Source organism: Mercenaria mercenaria, chromosome 13 (assembly GCF_021730395.1).
Source record: "Mercenaria mercenaria strain notata chromosome 13, MADL_Memer_1, whole genome shotgun sequence".
NCBI lineage: Eukaryota > Metazoa > Mollusca > Bivalvia > Venerida > Veneridae > Mercenaria > Mercenaria mercenaria.
In genome coordinates this window covers 23,646,180-23,664,479 of record NC_069373.1, presented here as the reverse complement: position 1 = coordinate 23,664,479, position 18,300 = coordinate 23,646,180, and the positions used below count along the sequence as shown (strand labels likewise).

At 36.3% G+C, this 18,300-nt stretch overlaps 1 protein-coding gene across 8 annotated transcripts in view; it reads right to left on the bottom strand.

Annotated features, from left to right (window-relative positions):
- Positions 1-450: 450 nt before the first annotated feature.
- The window catches only part of LOC123529339 (bromodomain-containing protein DDB_G0280777-like), a 272,760-nt gene continuing 254,910 nt past the window's right edge, over positions 451-18,300 (bottom strand). For all 8 annotated transcript variants that reach the window (XR_008366691.1, XR_008366692.1, XM_045309646.2 and 5 more), the window contains one exon: positions 451-2,309. Coding sequence is in view for 6 of the 8 variants with exons in the window: in XM_053521333.1 (XP_053377308.1) it covers positions 2,204-2,309 (106 nt within the window). In the remaining 2 variants the exon portion in view is untranslated. The remainder of the gene's footprint in view (positions 2,310-18,300) is intronic.

Sequence of the window (18,300 nt, the reverse complement as noted above, 5' to 3'; positions counted from 1 at the left end):
ACTTGACCTAGGTATTATCAAGATAAAAGTTCTGACCAATTTTCATGAAGATCCATTGAAAAATATGGTCTCTAGAGAGGTAACAAGGTTTTTCTATTATCTGACCTATTGACCTAGTTTTCGAAGGTATGTGACCCTGTTTTAAACTTTACCTAGATATCATCAAGGTGAACATTGTCACTAATTTTCATGAAGATCTCATGAAAAATATGGCCTCTAGAGAGGTCACAAGGTTTTTCTATTTTTATACCTACTGGCCTAGTTTTTGACCGCACGTGACCCGGTTTCAAAACTGACCTAGATATCATCAAGGTGAACATTCAGATCAATTTTCATGAAGATCCATTGAAAAATATGGCCTCTAGAGAGGTCGAAAGATTTTCATAATTTTAGACCTACTGACCTAGTTTTTGACCGCACGTGACCCAGTTTCAAACCTGTAACTGAACATTCAGACCAACTTTCATACAGATCCCATGAAAAGTATGGCCTCTAGAGAGGTCACAAGGTTTTTTTTATTATTTGACCTACTGACCTAGTTTTTTAAGGCACATGACCCAGTTTCAAACTTAACCTAGATATCATCAAGGTGAACATTCTGACCAATTTTCATGAAGATCCATTCACAAGTATGGCCTCTAGAGAGGTCACAAGGTTTTTCTATTTTTAGACCTACTGACCTAGTTTTTGACTGCAGTTGACCCAGTTTTGAACATGACCTAGATATCATCAAGATGAACATTCTGACCAATTTTCATACAGATCACATGAAAAATATGGCCTTTAGAGAGGTCACAAGGTTTTTCTATTATTTGACCTACTGACCTAGTTTTTGAAGGCATGTTACCCACTTTCGAACTTGACCTAGATATCATCAAGGTGAACATGCAGACCAACTTTCATACAGATCCCATGAAAAATATGGTCTCTAGAGAGGTCACAAGGTTTTTCTATTATTTGACCTACTAACCTAGTTTTTGATGGCACGTGACCCAGTTTCAAACTTGACCTAGATATCATCAAGCTGAACATTCTGACCAATTTTCATGAAGATCTCATGAAATATATGGCCTCTAGAGAGGTCACAAGGTTTTTCTATTTTTAGACCTACTGACCTAGTTTTTGACCGCACGTGACCCAGTTTCGAATTTGACCTAGATATCATCAAGATGAACATTCTGACCAACTTTCATACAGACCCCATGAAAAATATGGCCTCTAGAGAGGTCACAAGGTTTTTCTATTATTTGACCTACTGACCTAGTTTTTGAAGGCACGTGACCCAGTTTCGAATTTGACCTAGATATCATCAAGGTAAACGTTCTGACCAATTTTCATGAAGATCTTGTGAAATATATGGCCTCTAGAGAGGTCACAAGGTTTTTCTATTTTTAGACCTACTGACCTAGTTTTTGATGGCATGTGACCCAATTTCGAACTTGACCTAGATATCATCAAGATAAACATTCTGACCAACTTTCATAAAGATCCCATGAAAAATGTGACCTCTAGAGTGGTCACAAGCAAAAGTTTACGGACGGACGGACACACGCACGGACGGACGACGAACACCGCGCAATCACAAAAGCTCACCTTGTCACTTTGTGACAGGTGAGCTAAAAAAACGCGGCATTGTCGACTATTATTTGTATGTGCAAAAAATATTTGTGTGACATTTTTATCTACTCGCATTCCTTGAAATCTATTCGCATTTAGCGAGTGCATAATTTGAGCCCAGGACCCAGTTGTTCGAAACTTTAACCAGCTGTTAAACTAACCGCTGGTTAAATTATGATTCAAAACACTGGTCTTGATTGGATAAACTAGTATGATGTTTTGATTTCATGGTAAAGATTTTTCAATGTTCATAATTCTTATCTCATACATTTGTTTTTCTAAGTCTTCTAAAATGTCGAAAAGTAACCCTAAAAGTTAATCAACTGTTAGCTTAATCGCCTGTTAAAGTTTCGAACAACTGGCCCTGGTAGTTTCAGAAAAGAAGATGTTTATGTAAAAAGTGGATGATGGTTGAAAGATGATGGATGCTAAACAGTCCATCGATACTAATAGCTCATCCTGAACCTTCCATTCAGGTGAAATAAAAATCTCTTGCCAGATGACAGTTATGGATCAAAAATGAAGTCTGACAGACTCTCCCTTTTCTCCAGATATAGTATGGTACAATAAAATGTGTACGAGCCATTCACTGCAGTATTTCTTTCAACATTTCCCATTTTCTGATCTGCAGAATTTTTTGCTCAGTCACACAATTTTCTCTTTTTGGCAATGCGACGTAGTCCACAAACATCCTAGAAGTAAATATAAAACAAGTTAAAGCATACCAAAAGTTCCTTCTAGGGCACATCTATATAAATATAAAATGACCATCTTGTAAAATTTTGGTTGCAATGTCTGTTTTATACTGCCAAAAAATATCAGGTAAGTATTTACGCTAGTTATTTAGGCTAACATAAATTGTTAAATGCAACAACAAATTAAATCTGTTACCTCTTTCAGTAGCCTGAGTAAATACGGCAATAAGACATTGACCTGGTCAATCTATTATGATTCGATGCACATAATAGCACATTTTCAGAATACAGGTATCACTACATCATACTCAATGCGGTCATCCCTATTATTAGTAACAAACATGCGTGGCTCAGAGATTTTCGGACAGTAGAATTCTATAGCACATAGAGTTAATTACTGTAAGGGTTGCATTTATACATTCTTATCTCATAGTAAATGATGTACCTAGACTTACAAAGTCTGTTGAGATCAAATAGTCTGTAATAATATTAATTTCTTCATACTGACATTAAATTATTTTCTCAGAAAAACATTTTCTCTCTAGGCTCATCTCAACAGACTTATAAAATGCGATTCTGAGGTTATATAACATCATGAAGAGCCATTAGTAGCACCTGTCAATAGCCACCACAAACCGTGACCGGCAACAAGATTAATTGAATAAACTATTTCAAATGACCTGTACCAGATGTTTGATTTTTCTCTAGAATTGAAAGAAAGCCAAGCCTTTTTCATGCAGAACTGAAGTAATTGGTTAGGCATTTATAGTTGCTGAATAGCTGCTGCAGAACTTTTTTTAACATTCACATCTTTTGAAATGTTTTTTTTTATTTGTTTACATTATTGTAGAAAATATGACAGGAGTCAGGAGTTTATGTTTTCAATATAATATTATTAAAATTACTTTAGAAATCGCTAGTTTTGACTTTAAGAAATCATTAAAAATGAAAATTACATTTACTGTGGCTTATATCAACAGGAATTCAACATTTAATTGGTGCACTTTTGTATGTATGTTATTTGATTGGGGATAAATTACATATTATTGTACATTACATTTTCATCTGTCTGTAAAGTTTTATTACATATTTTCATGAAATTTCCTTAAAACCATGTGTATTAAAATATAAATATTTCCTGCATGAATTATTTTGACCGCTTAATTTTCATTTATTTCTGTCAACAGTTGAACTTAATTTCGTAAAAATACTACTTATCAAATACTGTAGACGTGATTATTTTTGCACAATTTTTTTTTACCAAATCAGGAATCCAGTTAAAACGTACGCGTAACATACTTCGGTTTATATTAGGAAAAGAAAGCATCGTAAGGAATTTCATTCTTTGTGTATGTGAATATTTTAGCATGTTAACCAGACCGGAAGTACCATTTTCATCATCCGACAACGACACCAGGGCGAGTGCAATAGCTCTACATTTTCTTTCGAAATGTCGAGCTAAAAACTGCAATTAATCACATTTTGTAGCAGCACTGAGTAAGCATATCAGCATTCAATATGACTGAAAACTATGCAGGTCTTACTTTTCGTGTTTTTGCTGATTTACTTTTCCAGTTGGAACAAACTTTCCTATACCCTTTATAACGTTGCATTATATTCCATAATACATACAACATAAAAATGCTTTCTTAAATCATGGAAAGTTGAAATCATATTTATATTGTTTTTCCCTTAAACAACCTGATTGATTAAACAGGCTTAATTTTAACTATGATTGAAAAATTTCTCTACACATATGACATATAAACTTTCAGATTGATATGATTTTCTAAAGTTGCCACCTTCAGTTATGTTGGTCAGTTTTCAAGTCATTTGTTATTGTTATTACTTAGCACCCTAGTGCACAGCATGTCTTCACTATCTAATCAGAATTATAATTGATGTAATACATTGCACCATGCCATTCACAGGGACCACTACAGTCTAATTAACATGAATCTGCATGGGGACCGCAGATAGGAAAATAATTTTGTGACTTATTGCAGAGATTAATCTACCCTCTGACATAATTAAAAAAAAAACTTTGGCGGTATATTGAATAGAATGTATTTAATTCATTCACAAAAATGACTTGAAGGTATCTTGAAAAAAAAATTATTTTTTTTCAATTTCAGTCAAATCTCTTCCCACTGTTTTTTCTTATCAAGGATTTAAACAATTCATTAATAGAATTAAACTGATTAAACTGACATTATTTTGATGTAATTTATACATTTTCAAATTTAAATTGTAATTTATTTATACTAACAGTAAGTTACTGGGATCTTTTACAATTAGTGAAAATTGATTTCTCTCTCTACCTTACTCACCAAGTCGTAAAAGCAAAGCACTGCTTATTGAACTCTTGGGGCAGTCAGCCAAAGGTTACATTACATCATAAACACACTTGCAATGATCTTATGAGATGGTGCTTACAAGCGAGTATGAAATCTGTCCGAGTATGAAATCTGTCCGGTTCAAAATCGCATTTGTCCAGTCGTTTGAGACAGAGGCAAGAGATATTGTAAATTCTTTTAGATAGTGGTATCAGAGAGGATTGATTTTATGGCCAGGTGCTTTACATTCAATGACTTTAACGACTGATGCCAGTCTATGATGTACCTGGCTGTGTTGCAAAAATTGTTTATATTTAAAGCACTAAAATGCATACTAACTGAGATGGTTGAATATTTGGTGCATTTTGTTCATATCTTTTTTAATTAATAATTCATGAATAAAATGTACATGTAAAAATTGATCATGTACACACGAGATTTTTTTTCTAATATTCTTAGTAAAAAATAAAAATGCACATACATGTACAATGTCTTGACAGTTGTGAAATAAGAACATCTGCATGATTTAGATACAATAGTATAATGGGTTGTAATTTTATAGCCTATTTTAAGCTACTTAATTAATGTATCAAGTGAAGGTGCTAAAACAAACTTTTAAACTATTATTTTCCACGATGTTATTAGATGATATTTGTTAATGATAATAAATGGATGGTATTTTGTAACAATCACTGATTTTGTTTACGACGGAAAATGACAAAAGATACAGAAGGATTTTGATGAATTAAATTTGAATTTAGAAACTTTTACACATATTATTATTATTTATGTAATCTTGAATGATTGTGAAAAACGCAGAAAAAATATTGTTTCATTTTTGTTACATATGTAAAATTGGTAAAATTTGTTCTGACAAATTCTACTTGTTTTTTTTTTTCTTTCTTGTTTGAGGCAGCATTATTATCATTTTATTCCAATAGCACTCTCTCGTGTTCTATAAATAGAACATACAGCAGTTATACCATAATGCAATGCGCGAATTGCGGACAAGAGCGCGTTTTCTGTATATAATGAATCATCAGCTATCTGGGAATTAAAAATGTAACATGCCACCTGTATAAAATTGTCGCACCCGTTAACAGAATAAATAAGAGATGAAAATATAAATAACTAATTTAAGAAATATATTGGAACGAATGTAAGGAATATACAAAATATACAGACATATTATTTTAAGAAAATGATTCAAAACGGGCCTACTAAGCAAATAAAGAGCACTATTTTGAAGCATGGCATCCATATAACTCCATATTATACTATTTAAATCTTGCATAAAAAGAACGGTTTACAGCTTAATAACAAGTTTCAATATTTTCGGATGCGACACACCAAAGAGCACTTGTAGTTGAAACTTTAATGCTAAATCATTTTGATTCATGACGTCCAAAGAATGTATCAGCAGAATTAAAATCATAACAAATATAACTACATGTTGTTTTTTTTCTAAACAATTGATTCACACAACACAAGACGAAAACTCATTTATGATCACCGATGTCAGTGGTCGGTGTGGATCCATCAAATATTTCGATCTATCCTTTTTAAAAATACATATAAATATATGCATGATCTGGTAGAAAATAATGGTGATGCATTAGATTCAAACATATTTATTATCAGATAACATCTAAATATTACTATCAAAAGTCAAATATCTTTAGTTTATTATGTCACACTAAGGGGTCATCTGTAATAAAACACAACATATGTATATCACAGAGGTGTTAATTGTTTCAACGAATAACTGAATATGTGGCCGAAAATAATAATGTGGATGACAGTTGACATTAAAATATATATGTTGTTTATAACATTTAAAAATTTCAGTGAATTTAAATTATGCGATTTTACATTCACAGATAGATCTATTAAATCAAACAATTAAAACGGAAGATTTTTTACTAAAATATAATGTTAATATATGACAGTAACTAAGAAGAACAATTTGGATCTGTGAATACATTTTTGTTTTAAATAACGTTTTTCCATTTGGTGTTTATACATTTTCCCGAGTTATTCTACTTTTTTAAATATTCTTTTTTTTAAACTGAACGTGTCACAAAAAGAACAGAATTATATAATAACATTATCCATCCATACATATATATTGATGAAAAAGCGATAATTCTAACATGGATATAAAATAAAGAGTTTCTCGGCTAGTTTAGTGAAATAAAAAGTGAAGAAAAACATTTGTTTGCGATGTGCACGCTAGAAACCTGAACAAAAATAACGAAATAAATGCAAAATTTATGGTTTACTTATACTATTGTACAATGAATGCACTGGTTGTTTGTCTGCAAATTGAGTGCTGTGCTATTTTTAGATAGCAGACCTTATCGGTGACGTCACAGATCCTTACATACGAGAGTGTGCTATTTAGGTTATGAAAATCATGAGTCTATTAACTGAAGCAATGTAAACTGTCATACAACTTCCCCACAACTGAGTGGACTCAAATACTGATCAATTGTTTTAATTTAAACAAAAAAAAAAAAAAATTTCTTACAAAGTAAGACAGTTGTTCATGATCTCCCGACTCTGGTTTATATTGACAGATCACATTATGTAACTTTCATATGTATGTATTTACTTTTTGATTGATATAGATTGCAATCTAAGGCTTCAATAACAGATGTTTTATGTTCCTATCGGTGTCTTTTTTTGTTTACCTTCACCAGTGATAATACAGAGCAATATGTGATTTGATTTCATTAAAGTATTCCTGAATTATTATTTCTTATAACTAATGTCATAGCTCTCAGTATATTAATTTCAACATGAATAAGATTGTGTGAAAACAGTTTACTACATGTTAATAATAACATCAAGTAAAGTGAATGTTTTCTGTAATTCGGTCTACAGAGTTCTAGGACATGTCTGAAATCCATTAATTTTACAGTTCTTAAACAGAAAAAAATAATGTGTGTAACATCATACAATCATCACACAATTTATTGAGTCTATATAAATAACACACATCTCTCTCAATGTTTGTCCGAATTCTTTGATATAGGCACAAGACCACAGTTATTTGCCCTTGGTTGACCACAATACAGAAGTGGTTACGCGGAAAATAGTTCCCCTGTTTGATGGTGAATATTGGTGAATTTTTGAGTGAAAGACCTGCAATAAATGGCATGATTTAATAGAGGAGATATGAAATAGTAGGTACATGTACAATTAGACAGAATAAAAATGTCAGAATATGCATAACATGACTTTTTGATAGGGCCTGTTTTGCCTGTTTGCGGCCATCTAGAGAGTATTCTTCATACGCATGTGATTTGGTTCAAAATGGTGGAAAAAAGAGCCGGTCAACCCAATGTTTACTGTGGCTGGAATTTTTTCTCTTGGATAGTTCTGTTGAGTTCAGGTATTTTTATAGGAGTTGGAATGCATGCAAAATTGCTATAGTGTCCAGTGCCTATATAGAACATATAGTAAAAATAACTGTGGTCTTAGGCCATATAAACCTGGGTTTTATCAGGTCATTCTAAAAATAGACACAGTGGCTGATTAGAGAATGTGCTATTAGAGGGTCACAATGGGGTTTGTTTTCACATATTAACCATACATTTGAAGGTAACGATAACATTTGGTTGTTTACATTTAAATTTGCTGATATATGTCTATCTGGTTAATGTACATATATGTTATGTTCAGGAGGAAATAAAAGAATCAATTAATCATACTCTGGTTTAGTACTGTGTAATCCATGGTGTGGCCTCAATTGAGAAAGAATAGTTTAACTTCAGAGGTTATTTCTAAGGTCACAGAGTTTTATTGGCCAGCTTGTAATAACAACAGCTTTTGGTATCAGTAGCTCAGTCAAGTGTGACTTATTGAACTATGATATTCCTTCTCAAGAGAAGGAATGGACAAGAATCTTTAACAATACAGAAAAAGCACTTCAAAATAACTCTTATCAGGTAAATCCTGTATCACACATAAGTTACTTCAGATGTTAACTGTAACTTTCCCCATATAGAAGTAGTACAGTAGAACCCCTCCAAACTGGATATTTTGTCCGGTCCCGAATATACTTGACCCCTGAAAACCAGATACCCCTTGATAACGTATACTTGACAACTTGAAAATTTGAAAGCTGATCCATGTGAAAAACAAGAGGGCTAAGATGGCCCTAGGTCGCTCACCTGAGTAACACACCATAACAGTGTAAACATGTTTTACCTGGTGATTTCATGGCGACAAATATTCTGACCAATTTTCATTAAGATTGGACAAAAAAACGTGGCCTCTCAAGTGTAAACATGCATTTCCTTTGATTTGATCTAGTGACCTAGATTTTTACCCCACATGACCCAGAATCAAACATGTCAAAATTTCATGAAAACAAACAGTCTTACAAAGTCTGGGAAGACTGGAGAGAAAAAGTGGCTTCTAGAGTGTATACAACCTTTTCCTTTTGATTTGACCTAGTGACCTAGTTTTGACCCCACATGACCCAGATTTGAAATCATCCAAGACTTCATGATAAACATTCTGACCAAGTGTTACGAAGATAGAATCAAAAATGTGCCCCCTAGGGTGTAAATAAGCTTAATCTTTGATTTGACCTGGTGACCTAGTTTTTGACCCCACATGACCCAGATAAAAAATCTTCATGGGGACAAACATTCTGACCAAGTTTCAGGCACATCAAATGAAAAATGCAGCCCCTTTTGCATGCACAAGGTTTTTCTTTGATTTTAACAGGTGACCTAGTTTTTTGAACAAAGATGATCCAGATTAAAACTTGGGCTAAAGATCATCAAGATCATCATTTGACCAAGTTTCATGAATTTTAGAGTAATAATCCATTAACACAGAAGAAAAACTAACTTTTGTTACCGTATATTTCGGCAGTATCTCACTGCCTTCATCAGCGATGGTGTACTAATTTGCATCACGTGACGATAGAAGGTCACATGACTGAAGGGGAGTGCTGTAAACTGGAGGTAACTCCAGCCCCTCGTCCCGGTTGAGCGATCGGCGCCTTTGTTTGATGTTAATAGCCTCTTTGACACGTCGTTTGATGTGATGGTCCTCAGATGTTATGACCTGTGTGTTCTCTGGTTTGAAATAATGTCCCAGTTTGCTGACAATGTTCATATATGGCCGAGTTGGATCTAGCCATATATGCTCTTTCATACGAATGTCAAAAGCTCTTCCAGTTTCGCCCACATAGTCTTGTTCACAATTTTCACATTTTGAGTAGTATATAATGCCACATTTTTTCATTTTGTCTGTTTTGTCTTTTACTTTGGTCAGTTGGGATCTGATAGAATTGTACGGGCGATGATACATGTTGACTCTGTGTTTTTTGAAGATTCTATGCAAGGTCTCCGAGGTACCACGTATGTAAGGCATGCCGATGTTAGGTGCTTTTTCTTTGCCTTTATTCTTGTTAGTGTCTTTTTGATGTTTGGTTTTCTTATGAATTGAGAACATCCACTCTGGATACCCATTAGCTCTCAAGGCTGTTCGAACATGTGCAACCTCTTCCTTTTTGTCTTGTTCATTTGTCACTAGTTTGTCGGCACGATGGAGAAGTGTTCTGACTACAGATCGCTTATGTTCAAGATGGTGGTTGGAATTAAAGTTCAAATATTGATCCGTATGCATTGGTTTGCGGTAGACAGTTACTCTGGTGGATCCATCGTCCTCTATGTGTATGCATGTGTCTAGGACTGGTATTTTCCCATCTTCCTCGCTCTCAGACGTGAACTTGATGTGTTCATCTATTTGGTTCAAGTGTTGCGAAAATTCATCTACATCATACTCGTGTAGTTTCGTCATGGTGTCATCAACGAACCCGAACCATAGCGAAGGCGGGTTCCTGGCTGTGTCAAGAGCCTCTTTCTCGAAGTGCTCCATGTAAAGATTGGCCACTATGGGGGACACAGGTGACCCCATTGCTGCCCCCTGTTTTTGCTGGTAGTATTGGTCATTATAAACAAAGTATGTACTGTTGAGACAAGTCTCAAGTAATTCACATATGGCTAATTCAGTTCTTGTATTTAAATCAGAGTCTTGTTCAAGTCTGCCCCGGATGACTTCCATTGCTTTTTTCACTGGTATACTTGTGAACAATGCGGACACGTCGTAAGACACTAATTTCGTTCCAGGTGGTACCTCTAGCCCATTAATTTTCTGCACAAAATCTACACTGTTCACGATATGATGCTCTGTTTTCCCTGCTAAGGGGCCAATGACGGTGGCTAGGTACTTGGCTACAGGGTACATGACACTACCAATACTTGAGACTATGGGACGGAGTGGAGCATCTTTTTTGTGTATCTTTGGCAGGCCATATAACTTGGGGACATTTTCAGATGTTGGGTAAAGTCTACGATATAAGTTGTCCGACATGTTATTATTTTTCTTTAGGTCTTTCAGTTTATTTATCAGTTTATTCTTAACAGTTTTCGTAGGGTCACCCTTGAGCACCTCATACGTATCTTTATCCAACACAAGTTTCTCCATTTTAGACAAATAATCTGAGTGATTGAGGACTACAGTAGTTCTCCCTTTATCAGCCGGAAGAATGACCACGGAGTCATCTTTCCCAAGATTTTTCAAGGCTGTTCTTTCTTTGTTTGTGATGTTACTTCTAGGTGGTTTCCTGTCTTTCAAGATCTTAACAACTTCTGCTCTAAGACAATCAGATTTGGATTTATCAGTCATTTGGCTGCAGTCACGTGACCTTCTATCGTCACGTGATGCAAATTAGTACACCATCGCTGATGAAGGCAGTGAGATACTGCCGAAATATACGGTAACAAAAGTTAGTTTTTCTTCTGTGTTCATGGATTATTACTCTAAAATTGACAATCCAGAAGAAATCAACATTCATAGTTGTAAGTTTCATGAAGAAATGGTCATAAACGTGGCCTCTGGAGTGTTATCAAGCTTTTCCATGACCTAGTTTTTTTTTTATCCCACATGACCCAGATTTGAACTTGACCTAGAGGTCATCAAGACAAACGTTCTGACCAATTCTCATGAGTTTCAAACTGTGCACTCTAGAGTGTTAACAAGATTTTCCTTTGATCTGGCCTTGTGACCTAGTTTTTGACCCAACATGACCAAGTTTCCAAATTGACCTAGAGATCATTAAGACAAACATTCTGACCAAGTTTCATAAAGATTGTGTCACAACTGTGGCTTCTAGAGTGTTCACAAGCTTTTCCTTTGATTTCACCAGGTGACCTAGTTTTTGACCCTACATGACCCAGATTCGAACTTGACCTAGAAGTCATCAAGACAAACACTCTGACCAATTCTCATGAGTTTGAAACTTATATTGTGGTCTTTAGAATGTAAACAAGATTTTCCTTTGATCTGGCCTACTGACCTAGTTTTTGAACCTACATGACCTAGTTTCAAACTTAACCTAGAGATCATCAAGACAAACATTCTGACCAAGTCTAATAAAGATCGAGTCACAACTGTCGCCTCTATAGTGTTCAGAAGTTTTTCCTTTGATTTAACCGGCTGACCTAGTTTTTGACCCCATATGACCCTGACTTAAATTTGAACTAGAGATCAAGACAAACATTCTGACCAAGTTTCATATAGATTGTTCACAAGCTTTTCCTTTGATCTGGCCTAGTGACCTAGTTTTTGATTCCACTTGACCCAGTTTCAAACTTGACCTAGAGATCATCAAGACAAACATTCTGACCAAGTTTCATAAAGATTGAGTTCCAGCTGTGACCTCAAGAGTGTTTACAAGCTTTTACTTTGATTTAACCTGGTGACCTAGTTTTTTACCCAACATTACCTAGAATCGAACTTGACCAAGAGATCATCAAGACAAATATTCTGATTAAGATTCATAAAGATTGAGTCACAACTGTGGCCTCTAGAGTGTTCACAAGCTTTTCCTTTGATCTGGCCTAGTGACCTATTTTTTGACCCCACATGACCCAGTTTCAAACTTGACCTAGAGATCATCAAGACAAATATTATGGCCAAGTTTCATAAAGATTGAGTCAAAACTGTGGCCTCTAGTGTGTTCACAAGCTTTTCCTTTTGATTTGACCAGGTGACCTAGTTTTTGAACCCACATGACTCAGATTCTAAACTGACCTTGAGATCATCAAGACAAACATTCTGACCAAGTTTCATAAATATTGAGTCACAACTGCAGCCTCTAGAGTGTTCACAAGATTTTCCTATTGATTTGACCGGGTGACCTAGTTTTTGACCCCACATGACCCAGATTATACTTGACCTCAAGATCATCAAGACAGACATTCTGACCAAGCTTCATAAAGATTGAGTCACAACTGTGGCCTTTAGAGTGTTCACATGCTTTTCCTATGATCTGGCCTACTGTCCTAGTTTTTGACCCCACATAACCCAGTTTCAAATTTGACCTGGAGATCATCAAGACAAACATTCTGACCAAGTTTCATACAGATTGGGTTACAACTGTGGCCTCTAGAGTGTTCACAAGGCAAATGTTGACGGACACTGAACGACTCACGACGTATGCTGACGGACGTTGGACAATGACCGGTACAATATCTCACCTTGAGCACTTTGTGCTCAGGTGAGCTAACAATTCAATTTGCTAAAGTAATGTAATTGCTCTTAGTAATTGCTCAGCAGACAATATATATGTGTTTTACAGGTTTGTCTATTGATGGATGAATCATGTCCATCAGGGATATTTAGTGCTTGAACTGTCTGTGATTGTCCCTAATATCTGTAAAAGAAATCAAACAATTTTAAAATAATAGATCATAAATTTTCTTTTCACAATTGCATTAAGTTAGAAATAAAGTGATATAAAAAAATAAGTGAAGTGGCTGAATATTCCCATGCTATCTGGAAATATTGATCCCTACTGGGTGAAGAGTGTGGAGCTGGTGGATCCAATAAAATTCTCTATTGCGTCTTATGTTTGTGCTTTGTTCTGTGAAAGGGAAGATATCAAATCAACAACAGAGCACATCCTCCACGGCTCACTCTCGGCCAAATCACACTTTATATAAAACAACTACTTTAAAACAAAGTTACAATGAAATAATACAGTTTACAGTCTTGACAGAATAGTTGCACTTTCAACTAAATGCTAAACCCCTCTATCTAGGACTGATTACACCAATCAGACAGTGTTATATGACATTATGAAGTAGTCCAAAATGTGGTTTCATGCTTTTGATGGAATCTAGCATAATGAATCATATTAGAATGTGGCAGTTATGTTATACTAAATGGCTATATATGATTTTCATATCACTGAAATGCTCTAAAGTACTGAAAATGAGGTTACAAGATTTTATTGTTTGAATGAAATAAAAGAAGGAACTGAATTGGCACAGTGTAATCTAGAAGATGAGCTGGTGTAAAAATTGAAACTTGTTTAGATGTGGCTGTAAATGGGCTAGTTTGAGATTATGATAGAAAATGCACAGGCAATTTTGCAGAGAAATGTAGACTAGATGCTCATGAGCAACTTGTCGAGCCCGGCCTTTGACCAATAACTGTGACCTTGACCTTTGAGATAGAGTCTGTCTCATTGAGTTAAACACTCATGCCAAATATAAACAAGATTCCTCAATGCATGTCAAAGTTATGGGCCGGACAAGATCTGACATGACATTTGACCTCCAACTGTGACTTTGACCTTTGAGATTATAGGAACCTGGGGTTTGCGCATGACACTCCGTCTGACTGAGGTTAACAATTATGCCAAATATAAACAAGACTGTTCAATGCATGCCAAAGTTATGGTCCGGACAAACAAATCCGGACGGTCGGACGTACACACATACACCAAACAGCCATTTGGACAACTATGTCTTCGCTTCTGCAAGCAGGCTTGACAAAATACTAAAAATATTTCACTGTTTAGGGTGTTGTTTTTTGTTTTAATGCATATTTACAACCTAAATATTGCCAAATTTTATGTTTCAGAGGTGAGATTGGGTATATTTTACAGTAAAAGTGAATGATTTGAGAGCAATTTAGAGTAAACTAGATGCCCATGGGCAACATGTCGGGCCCGCCAACTGTCAAAAGGACTGGGAGTTGCACATGACACTCTGACTCATTGAGGCAAACATTTATGCCAAACAAAAAAAAGATTGCAAAAAGTTACTTATAGTAATAACAATGGGAAGTTATAATCTTAAAAAAAAAAAAAAATCTTAAGTCCACACAAAAATCTTTCCCAGTAGAGATAGGTCAAAATACACCTCACCATGAATCACCGAGTCTCAACGTAAGCATTGACCGGTGGCATAATTACGTGTGAGCATAGTGTGACAATGTATTAATGCCATAATGTATACATAAAAGCATACAATTAATTCATAGTACAGCTACTGCACCCCGATTGTAATTCATAGAATAGGCTTCAAGTATGAAACCTAAATATTTCAAAATGACTGTGCACAATGAAGAAACATGAAATGTTAGTTTATATATTGATAAAAATGACTTTTGTCCACTGTCGGATCATGAAAAGTCGTGAAAATAACGTTTTTCATAAAATCCACCTGCTCGTACTTACGCATTTTTATTTTTGTGAACCACTGACTCGGACGTAAGACAAAACTTTCGCCGACGGCCGGGTTTTGCCGGGCTAAGTATTTTTGAAACTGCATACAACGGTGACCGATCTGTTAAAGTGAGTATATCGTACCCGTACGACGAAAATACGAGACATTTTAACACTAATTTATCCATTTACAACGAGAAAATTAAGGGGCGGTAGTCAAATACGTGTTTTTTAGTGAATATTTCCTGAATGTTAGAAAAAACTACAAATGATATGAAAATTTCGATACATTCCCATAAAAGCATGTTCACTGTAGGTCATCCTCGGTCAATTCCCAACAAGGCAGTCTGAAAGACAGCTAAATCCCTCGCCACTGCTATGGATAGTGAAAGGGTAAACCTTTGATTTTAGCTGTGACCTTGACCTTGAACTGACATGGCTGACTCATGAATTCTGCACAACGTCTTGATGAGGTGATCATTTGACCAAAGTTTCATGAAAATCCTTCAAGGGGTTTAGGAGATACAGAGCTGAAACCTTTGACCTTCAGTTGTGACCTTGACCTTGAGTTGACATGGCTGATTCATGAGTTCTTGATGAGGTGATCATTTGACCCAAGTTTGATGAAAATCCTTCAAGGGGTTAAGGAGATAAAGAGTGGACACCAAATGGAAGGCTCAAACCTTCGACCCTTAGTTATGACCTTGACCTTGAGCTGGCATGGTTGACTCATAATTTCTGCACATCGTTCTGATGAGGTAATCATTTGACCCAAGTTTTATAAAATTCCTTCAAGGGGTTTAGGAGATATAGAGCGGACACGAAATGGAAGGCTCAAACATTTGACCTTCAGTTGTGACCTTGACCTTGAGCCAACATGGCTGACTCATAAGTTCTGCACATCGCCTTGATGAGGTGATCGTTTGACCCAAGTTTGATGAAAATCCTTCAAGGGGTTTAGGAGATATAGAGCGGACACAAAATGGAAGGCTCAAACCTTTGACCCTAAGTTGTGACCTTGACCTTGACCCGGCATGACTGACTCATGGGTTCTGCACATCGTCTTGATGAGGTGATCATTTGACCCAACTTTATAAAATTCCTTCAAGGGGTTTAAGAGATATAGAGCGGACACAAAATGGAAGGCTCAAACCTTTGACCTGGAGTTGTGACCTTGACCTTGAGCCGGCATGGCTGACTCATGGGTTCTGCACATCGTCTTGATCAGGTGATCATTTGACCCAAGTTTTATAAAATTCCTTCAAGGGGTTTAGGAGATATAGAGCGGACACAAAATGGCAGGCTCAAACCTTTGACCTTGAGTTGTGACCTTGACCTTGAACTGACAAGGCTGACTCATGGGTTCTGCACATCGTCTTGATGAGGTGATCATTTGACCCAAGTTTCATGAAAATCCTTCAAGGGGTTTAGGAGATATGGACCGGACACGATTTTGTTACAGACGGAAGGACGGACGGACAGACGGACGTAAGGACGGACGCAGACCATTCCTATAATCCCTCCGCCACGGCGGGGGATTAATAACAAAGCTTTAGTAAAGAAAAATCTGCGAAGGCAAACATTACCTTGACTGGTGAAAACCACCGCAAAAAGCGCCTGCTCGCACGTAATTATACCACCGGTCAACGTTTACGTTGAGGCTCGGTGATGAATGTTGTACTACAGAAGTGGTCTTAGATTTTCCCTACGACCAGTAATAAAAAAGTTACAATATAAGCTATTTATAGTAACAACAACGGGAAGTCATTCTAAACTAGGGACCTGGTTCTTGCCCATGACACTCCGTCTCATGATGGTGAACAACTGTGCCAAGTTACATCAAAATCACTACAATCTTTGTAAAGGGTCACCCAAGAAACAGTTGTGTAATATTATTTTACAAGGCAGTCTGAAAGACAGTTATACAGTTATATCCCCCCGCCACTGTTATGGATAGTAAAAGGTTGATGGTATTAAGTGGAACCATTAAACATTCGAGATGATTCGAGTTGTGACCTTGACTATGAGCTGGCTGGGGTAAATTTTGAACTCTGCAAATTGTCTTGATAAGAGGAATATTACATCAAAATCATTCAAGGGGTTTAGGAGATACAGAGCAGACATAAAATTTAAAGCTCAAACCTTTGACCTTGAGTTGTGACCTTGACCCTGAGCCAACATGGCTGACTCTTGAGTTCTGCACATCGTCTTGATGAGGTGATCAATTGACCCAAGTTTCATGAAAATCCTTCAAGGGGTTTAGGAGATACAGAGCGGACACAAAATGGAAGGCTCAAACATTTTACCCTTAGTTGGGACCTTGACCTTCAGCCGAATTGGCTGACTTGTGAGTTCTGCATATCATCTTGATGAGGTGATCATTTGACCAAAGTTTCTTAAATTCCTTCAAGGGGTTTAGGAGATACATAGCGGACACAAAATGGAAGGCTCGAGTCGTGACCTTGACCTTGAGCTGACATCTCTGCACATCATCTTGATGAGGCGATCATTTGACTCAAGTTTCATTATTACATCCAATATTACAATATTACATCCAAATCATATTAAAATCATTCAAGGGGTTTAGGAGATACAGAGCAGACATAAAATTTAAGGCTCAAAACTTTTACCTGGAGTTGTGACCTTGACCGTGAGCCAACCTGGCTGAATCATGGGTTCTGCACATTGTCTTGATGAGGTGATCATTTGACCCAAGTTTCATGATTATCCTTCAAGGGGTTTAGGGGGTACAGAGCAAACAGGAAATGGAAGGCTCAAACCTTTGACCTTGAGTTGTGACCTTGACTTTGAGCCGACATGTTTGACTCATGGGTTCTGCACACTGTCTTGATTAGGTGATCATTTGACCTAAGTTTCATGATTATCCTTCAAGGGGTTTAGGAGATACAGAGCGGACACGAAATGAAAGGCTCAAACTTTTGACCTTGACCTTGAGCTGACATGGCTGACTTGTGGGTTCTGCACACTGTCTTGATTAGGTAATCATTTGACCCAAGTTTCATGATTATCCTTCATGGGGTTTAGGAGATACAGAGCGGACACGAAATGGAAGGCTCAAACCTTTTGACCTTGACCTTGAGCCGAATTGGCT